Genomic DNA, 8005 nt, shown 5'->3' with positions numbered 1-8005 from the left:
CCACAGGATGCTCTCTCTTTTTCTCACTCTTGGTAGAGATGCTGCCCAAAGAAGGATGCCTGTTCAGCAGTTAATCAGGTGCAGAGGTCAACTGCTTCTTCCAGGAGCCTCAAATAGTGCCTGATTTTCTGGGAACAAATATATTGCATTATATGACCTTCCCAAGATGCCACTGTGTCTACATGATATGAGGTGAAACGGTGTTCTCAAAGGAATTAAAGAATTTAGGAGTGGGAGGTACCAAGAAGGGGGGAAAGGGGGACAACACACACATAGCACATTTGCTTTATTTCTGATGCAAATGCTGTAATGGTACAAGCTAATCCTGGTCAATCATCATGACATTGAATGCATGGCTTTTCTGAGAGAAAGAGAGACAGAGAAATAAAATTTCTATTTTTATGAAAGAAACCTATATTTCGCTGTCATCTATACCTCATAGACTCATATATCCTAGCATTCAGGGACTAGAAAGCAATGGCACTTTTTCCATATGATGCTTTCTTTTTTTGAACAGCACTAATTCACAACCATTTATTTGAATTCAAGCATTCAGTTTCAAATATTGTTAGCTAATATCTGAAAATACTACAAAATTTATTTTTGAAGATTTGGACAGTCATGCAAAATATATTCATTAATATTAGTTTAATACCATTTTCTAAGTGAGAACTTCACACAGGTATGGTACATTCACACCCCCACCGCTGCCCCATGGTATGCTGTAAAGAGAACCCTGTGTAGCAGTCATACACTTTTCTGTGTACTTCCCTCATTAATGGTTGTCTCTTTCTCTAAACTGTAAGCGCCATGAAAGCAGGACTCTGGCATTCGCAGGAGAGACAGTGTGGTGAAATGGTTAAGCACATAGATTCAAGAAGCTCATTGCCAGATCTATATCCTACTTCTTCCTCTTGCAGGCTGTATGATCTTGGGCAATTCAATTAACATTTTCTACCTCAATTGCCTCATCTGTGAAAGGAGGATAACTGTAATATCTATCTTAAATAATCCTCAGACTATTTAACTAATAATAAAAAATTAAAACAGTGGCTGGTATATATTAAGCACATTAATATTCATAATTACTATTTTTGTTTACTATCGGATCTTCAAAAGAAGTGGAATGGCAGGCACATTGTAGGATCGCAAAGAATATTTATTGAATGACTGAATGACTGGCTGCCTGAATGAACAAAGGGAGAAAGGAGATCATCAAGATTATGTTATTCAGTGATTTTCAAATCACTTTAGATTTGGACTTCCTTTCACCACTAAAAGTATATGCAGAATGTGTAAACCCCACAAATAAATTATATAAAAGTATAGATCCTCTAGTAGTGAGCCCCATCCTCTAGATATTCATTTACCTTCTCAGCAGCCCTTGGCTTATGTCTGCTAAAGAACTAGGGCTCAACAGAATGGAGAGGAAAATCTTAGCCCAACCACTTAAGGTCTAAGAGCTTAGAAACTTATACTAAAAGAAATCGAGTGTCTTGTACAGGTTCAGGCGAATGTCCAATCTGGGTTCCAATTTAAGTCACATACGTGCCATGTGAATTATGTCTATGACACTGAGCTGCATTCCAAAATTCATCCAGGAGTGCCATATCTACTCTGTTTAGTCACAGACACGAGCCCAACAGCAAACTGCAAGGGAAAAATAACCTAAAATCAAAACAAACAAGAGCAAGATATTTACTTTCTTTTCCTAAAAGACTATGTCTTATGATTTCCTGTTATCATACTAGAATGTGTTACCTTGTTGCTTTCTTTACTTCTTCCATTGATGCTTCAGGTTCTGAATTCATTCAACACATATTTAAGCACCTACTATGGGGCAGCTGGTTTTAAGCACTTGAGACTCATTTGCTAACAAACAGACTGGAACTCTATTAAAAAAAAAAAAAAAAAACGCTAAATAAAATAAGGGTTTTCTGGGACAGTGGCAAAGAGAGATTGAAGAAATTTCCAGGATGACATTTCAAAAAAGTTCTCAGATCATGAAACACAGAAGCAAGTACTATTTTAAAAGTTAATGTGTGTTTTTCAATTAGTTTAGGTAGATCATATACATAGTAGTCTTGGAAACAAACCTTTATTGAACAAAAATAGGCCATTTTTCAGTACCTTTTATTCTTCACCACTTGACCATCGATATTATATAATGTAACCGAGATGAACAAATAGTTTGGGGAAATTTAAGACTGTATACATGACTAAGAAAATGTCCCCTAAGTAAACAAGTGTATGTTGTCATTACTCTCTATGTCTGACCAGTTTACCCTACTCTCTGGTGTCACTGATAATTTCAACCTCTACTTCAAGTAGCGCTAATTACGTACCTGAGCTGCAAAAATAAAAGATTCCATTATAGCGAAGTTCACAAATATTATTTTAATCCAGCTATCCACACTGTCCATCTAAAGCAGTAAATGTCTCCTTCACATACAACTGTCTCAGACTTCTAATCCAGTACACTGTATGAAACAGAAATGCCTCTCAAATAGCACTTCAATGCTAAATATACGACTAAAGAATGAAAAACAAATTAGTTAGCCATAGATATTCAGTATTCAGAGATTTGAGATCACACAGAAAAACACATCCAGATGAGTTACTCAGTTTTTCACTTTTCATCTGAGAATGCTGGCATGGGATAGACACAGTCAGCTTTAAATTAATTTAGGTCTTACACATTTTAGGCACTAGTTTATATAGTTAATGCATATTAATGCATATAAAAGGAAACACAAAGTCCGAAACCAATTCCCATCTTAGAATGAATATATCAGTACTTCAAAATAATAGAGAGAAATAAATTGTTAGTTCTGGTAGTACTCATATTAAAATAAGTTATTCCACTGGAAAGTGTGTTTGTTTCTCAGTAGGAACCGTTCATATTCTACAAAGCATAAGTAATTCTTCACTGCTTACTGTTACAAGTACATAATAGAACTGTACTGTCTACATTCAACATTTTGCTTAATTTTTTTTTCCACATGAGGATAGTTAGGCTATGAATGTTAACTCCTCAAAAACAACATCTATTTATATAGGAGCTAATTAAAAGAAATAATAAGAAATGGCATCTTTCTTACGGATAAAAGCCACATGTTTGTAAAGCATTTTAAACCTCAGCAATTAATGGATTGAGAGAAATAAAATGCATTCATTAAACTCAAGTCATAGTACATACTAAAAAGAATTCTGTGATTAACTGTTCAAAGGAACTCCCAGAATATTTCTTAAAAATATTTATAAAGCTCTTCTATTACAAATTATTTTTGTTTTTAAACAAATAATGCTGTGAATATACCACGTCAACTCTGCAGGATGCATAATGCTATCTATTGTTAAAGAAAAATGTGTACATTATATTCATTCAAAGCCCACTTGATCATGCCAGTATTTAAGAGAAGAAAATTGATTATATTATCATGTAGTAGAATAGGAATTTAGAGCATAGAAAAAATAATTTACAGATGAAGCTGTTCAAATTTGATTAATATTAAGCCAAATTCTCTTTCATCATTTCATCTAAAATTTTCGGAAAACTATCAGCCTGACTCTATTTTTATTATCTCCAAAGATTCCTCAAGACATAGTTTGCTAAGGTGAAATGGTGATTAACTTTCCATAGGCTCCATATGGTCTAGGTGGGAAGTTGGAGCCATGGGTGGAGGTAGGAGAGTAAACCTAAATTAAACTAAATTATCTGCTTCCCTTTCATAAATCTTTAGAGTTGGTTAGGGTTTCTGGGTACAATATGGAAATTACAAGGAATAGGACCTGGGAAATTAGCAATATTCCATCTCATCGAATTAAATGATTTTTAGAGCTGAGGAGTCAGCAGGAGCTTCAGACCTTGATCTTGTCTTTTGTCCTGGTTCACCCGAAAACCCTCTAAATCATCTATAAAACTAGTTCTCTTTCTTAGGTAGCCTGTAATCTGAAAAATACTGATAAGTGACACAGAATTACTCAGCAAGTACAATTGCTACATGAATATATCACAGTATCACTTTTACTGTTAATGATAGTTTGGCATTTCTCCAGATCACTAAATTTCTTTGAATATGTCATTGTGGTCAAAGTTGTGCCACCATATCCCAGAATTTAAGTTCATCTATTAATTACAGATCATGCCAGGATACTGTGCTCCAAATTAATTGTGGCTTGGCAGATCTAGTCTATAAAAACAATGGTTTTATATGCTTTCTACAAAATGGGTCTAACCAGCAGAAGTGAATAGATTTGGTGCAGACAAACTAACTGCATCATTTAACCAATTAATTTTAGTCTGTAAGTTTGATGCTATACCCATCGTTTCAATCAGTGTCAATTACTCTTGCTTATGAGGTATGTTCAGAGTATCCAAGAGTGAATTTATTTGATCAGTGGTATTCCTATATACAGTCCCAATGTCAAAGGTTCCCACAGCCACTGATTTGTTTTAATAATACATTTGTTTTCAAAATATACAAATTGGGGTTCATTAGTTCTACATGGCTATTTTACTTTCATCAAATCCTCATTTTAAAATGTATATTATCTGCTTGCATATTTGTATTTTGGACCTCTCTTCCCATCCCACATCCCATTACCCAATTTCATACCAAAAATCACACTGAGCATTTCAAACAGCTTGATTTATAGCTTGAAGTAATTCCAGCAGACAACCATAGGGGTGTGTCTATAGAATGCCAAAAATCTAATCAATTGTGTCAGAAATTTAGTCATTCTTCCTTGATATTTTGTCTACATCATACTAAACATATTTAAAGAATTTTGTTAATTGACTAAACCCCTGACGGAATTGCCTTGATATTATTTAAACATGGTTCTAAATAGTAATGAGAATAGCAATGAACACACTCAAATAAATAATATATTTGGATCAGTACAGATTCCAACCTTGAGGAGAGTGGCTCCAATTAACCAGCATGGACCAAAATCTTTATGATATGGTTTCAATTTGGATTCTAAGAATGCTGAGGATCCACATTTAATCATTCTCCAGCTGATTTAAAAAACAAGATCATGGAAGTACTGGATACCCAAATGAACCAGAAGAATTCAATGTGATATTGCATTTGAGTTCAAAAAAGACCAATTTATACTGGGCAATTCACTGATGACAATGATGATGTATGACTGTGGATATCCTTTTTTTTTTTTTTTTTTTTCCGGTATGCGGGCCTCTCACTGTTGTGGCCTCTCCCGTTGCGGAGCGCAGGCTCCGGACGTGCAGGCTCAGCGGCCATGGCTCACGGGCCTAGCCACTCCGTGGCATGTGGGATCTTCCCGGACCGGGGCACGAATCCGCATCCCCTGCATCGGCAGGCGGACTCTCAACCACTGCGCCACCAGGGAAGCCTGGATATCCATTTTAATTAGGTTATTGCTTAAGGATCATAATTGGCCTGGAATCTTTTGGAAAATTTGTAGACTACTATATAAAGTTACATAAAATTGTGAAAAAGTTGCATGCTTTAAAAACTTAGTATTTCCATCAAGCTTGTGGTCTAAAAAGAGTATGAAGACAATAGCAAATGGATGTTTTTAACACAGTTTCTTGGTATTTACAGTCATTTCTTTTCTCTATTTGCCTTCCCTTCAGTGCTGGTCAATTGTTTTCCCGGGTTTTTTTCCTCTTTGCATTCAGTACAAGGAGGCACCATCACATTCTGTCAAACAATATGGAAAAGACAATCAGGAGAGTCAAAATAAAAGTGTTGAATGTAAAAATTAAAATCCTAACAGAATAACTCATGTACCTCAAGAAATATCTTACAGAAGACCAATGCCAGGCAGAAAATAAGTGTAAATATGTTAACACTGCTACTTCTTGAAAGCACATAAAATATTTTCCACAAAAGGCAATGTTTCAAAAACTATTTTGAGAAAACTTTGGTCAAACCATTCAACTCTGATGAATCTAACCCCCAAATTAAAAATGTGTTAAGTAAAATGAATCCTAATAATTGCTATGATGTAATATGTTTGGTCAAATATAGAACAGTCCAGATAGAAGTTCAGAATTAAGCTCCTGAGTTGTTTCTTTGTTACTTGTTTTTGTGGGGGATATGTACTTCTTTCTGCCTTCTCTGCTTTCTCAAGTCTTCTTTTTATCTTCTTTGTCTTATAAAGAATACATGTATAATTTTTGTTCTCTGTTTACTTTTGTTTTGCTTCTTGGTTGCTGGGGAGGGGTGAGAACCCTCCCTTGCCCTTGTTCTTCTAGGACCTCAGCAAATCAAACCAAAAGCTTAGTGGCAGGCAGAGTGGTCATGGAAAGGTCCAGAGGCAATAGGTGAAAGATGTGTCTTGTATTAGGCAACACAGCATCCCTGCTTTAGCTAAAGCAAGAGAGAAAATCATGGAACCCAATAGCTTCAAAAAGTGCTTTCTGACAATCAAAACAAACAAACCAAACCAAATACCTGCGGGACAGGTTCTGATTCTGCAGTGTCATTGCTTGCAGGATTTTCTTTGTGCTTCATTGAACAGGTCGTGCTCCCCTGTAAAAGCTGCGATTGAAAATAGGTCAATGAAGTTAAATTAAATGAAGGGAGGGAATAGAAAATCTCCTTTGAAATCTTCCCATTGAAAACTTCCTTCACTTTGAGACAAACTGAAAGGTCAAGCTAGGGACAAATTTATCACAACATTAGTGGGATCCCAGGGAATGGGCAAGCATTCATAGTCCATTTGGGAATCTCAGTGATGCTTATGACAGTCGGCTGCTACAACAAAAGCTCAATTACAATGGAAAGTTCTTTCTCTGCAAAAATTTTTAAAAAGGAAAGAGTTACAAAACTACTATATTCTATAGCCGTGATGTGTCTAGACGCTAGGATCTAAATACGTCCATGGTCTTTTGCCTGCCGGACATCAATATTGCAAGCCGGGATACAACTTAAACAATATGATCATTGTAAAAAATTAATAAACTGGAATCACAATTAAATAGAGTCAGGAGACCAGAAGGGGGCGTTCTCACACCTTGCAGCAATAGCAGAGACCAACAAGACGAAGAAAGACCCTCTTCTTTCCTGGCAACAACTCAGCCCATGCAAAGCCATGAACTCTTTGTTTACTGTAGCCCTTCCAACTTTCTTTTCCCCTCTAGGAAAGAATTCTTTTTCCTTTGCCTTGTGGGCACTTGCACCTTGCTCACCATGGTTGCAGACCCCAAATTGTAATTCTCTGCTGATCCCAAACAAACCCATCATTGCTGAAGAAATGTCTGCCAGTCTATTTGTTTTCGGTCAACATCATCAATCTGTCTAGCAAAAAACTTCAACATCTTAAAAAAGATATTTCTGGGAAGAAGATCATATATTTTACTAACCAGGAAATCTCATCTTATTAGCCTCAATCGTCTTGAAGAAAATGAATTACTGGCAGCATATTCCAGTTGCCCTTCATTTTTCATTTTAACCAAGGTTAAAATATTGAATTTTCCTTCCCGCCATCCCTCCCTTTCTTTCTTCTTTCTTCCTTAGTCTGCCTTGCCTCCCTCCTCCTTTCCTTACTGCCTCTCATTCTCCCCTCATCTCTTCCTTTTATTTTCATCTTTTTTATTTTCAACACATTTTAAAGTAACTAAAAATTGTTTAATGTAAGAATATGTACTTTTTTTAGTGATTTTTCTGTTATCCTTTCCCTGTATAAAACATAAAATGGAGACTGGGAGTTTAATAGTTCATGGCCACTGTGTAACTCTAACCTTGAACAAGTCAGTTTCTTTCTTTGAGGTCAAACAAGGAGGATACCTAAGCTGGCTTTGAACTCTAACTTTCCATAAATTCTAGGAGTGGATGATAACTAAAGAAGTTGCATATGAGATTTAACCTACTCCAATTCAAATCTGAGAGCAAAGTCATTTGCACATGCTCCCGATTCTTGCTCTACACGGCTCTTAATTGAACACTCATGTTACTTTACCCTTCTGTGTCTGTGTAATATGCTCTTTCCCTCCACCTTCATAAAAGTCTCT

The 8005-nt window shown here is 36.0% G+C and overlaps 1 protein-coding gene across 1 annotated transcript in view; it reads right to left on the bottom strand.

The window, feature by feature from the left end:
• Nucleotides 1-5591: 5591 nt before the first annotated feature.
• Nucleotides 5592-8005, bottom strand: part of LUZP2 (leucine zipper protein 2) — a 428758-nt gene continuing 426344 nt past the window's right edge. The window contains exons 11-12 of the mRNA XM_024764721.1: nt 6447-6533; nt 5592-5690 (exon numbers count right to left, since the gene is read on the bottom strand). Of these exons, the coding sequence (XP_024620489.1) occupies nt 5592-5690; nt 6447-6533 (186 nt within the window). The remainder of the gene's footprint in view (nt 5691-6446; nt 6534-8005) is intronic.

This window comes from Neophocaena asiaeorientalis, unplaced genomic scaffold, assembly GCF_003031525.2.
Source record: "Neophocaena asiaeorientalis asiaeorientalis breed wild unplaced genomic scaffold, Neophocaena_asiaeorientalis_V1.1 scaffold230, whole genome shotgun sequence".
Lineage (NCBI taxonomy): Eukaryota > Metazoa > Chordata > Mammalia > Artiodactyla > Phocoenidae > Neophocaena > Neophocaena asiaeorientalis.
Note: the sequence above shows the minus strand (reverse complement) of the source record. Positions and strands in the feature narration are given on the sequence as shown.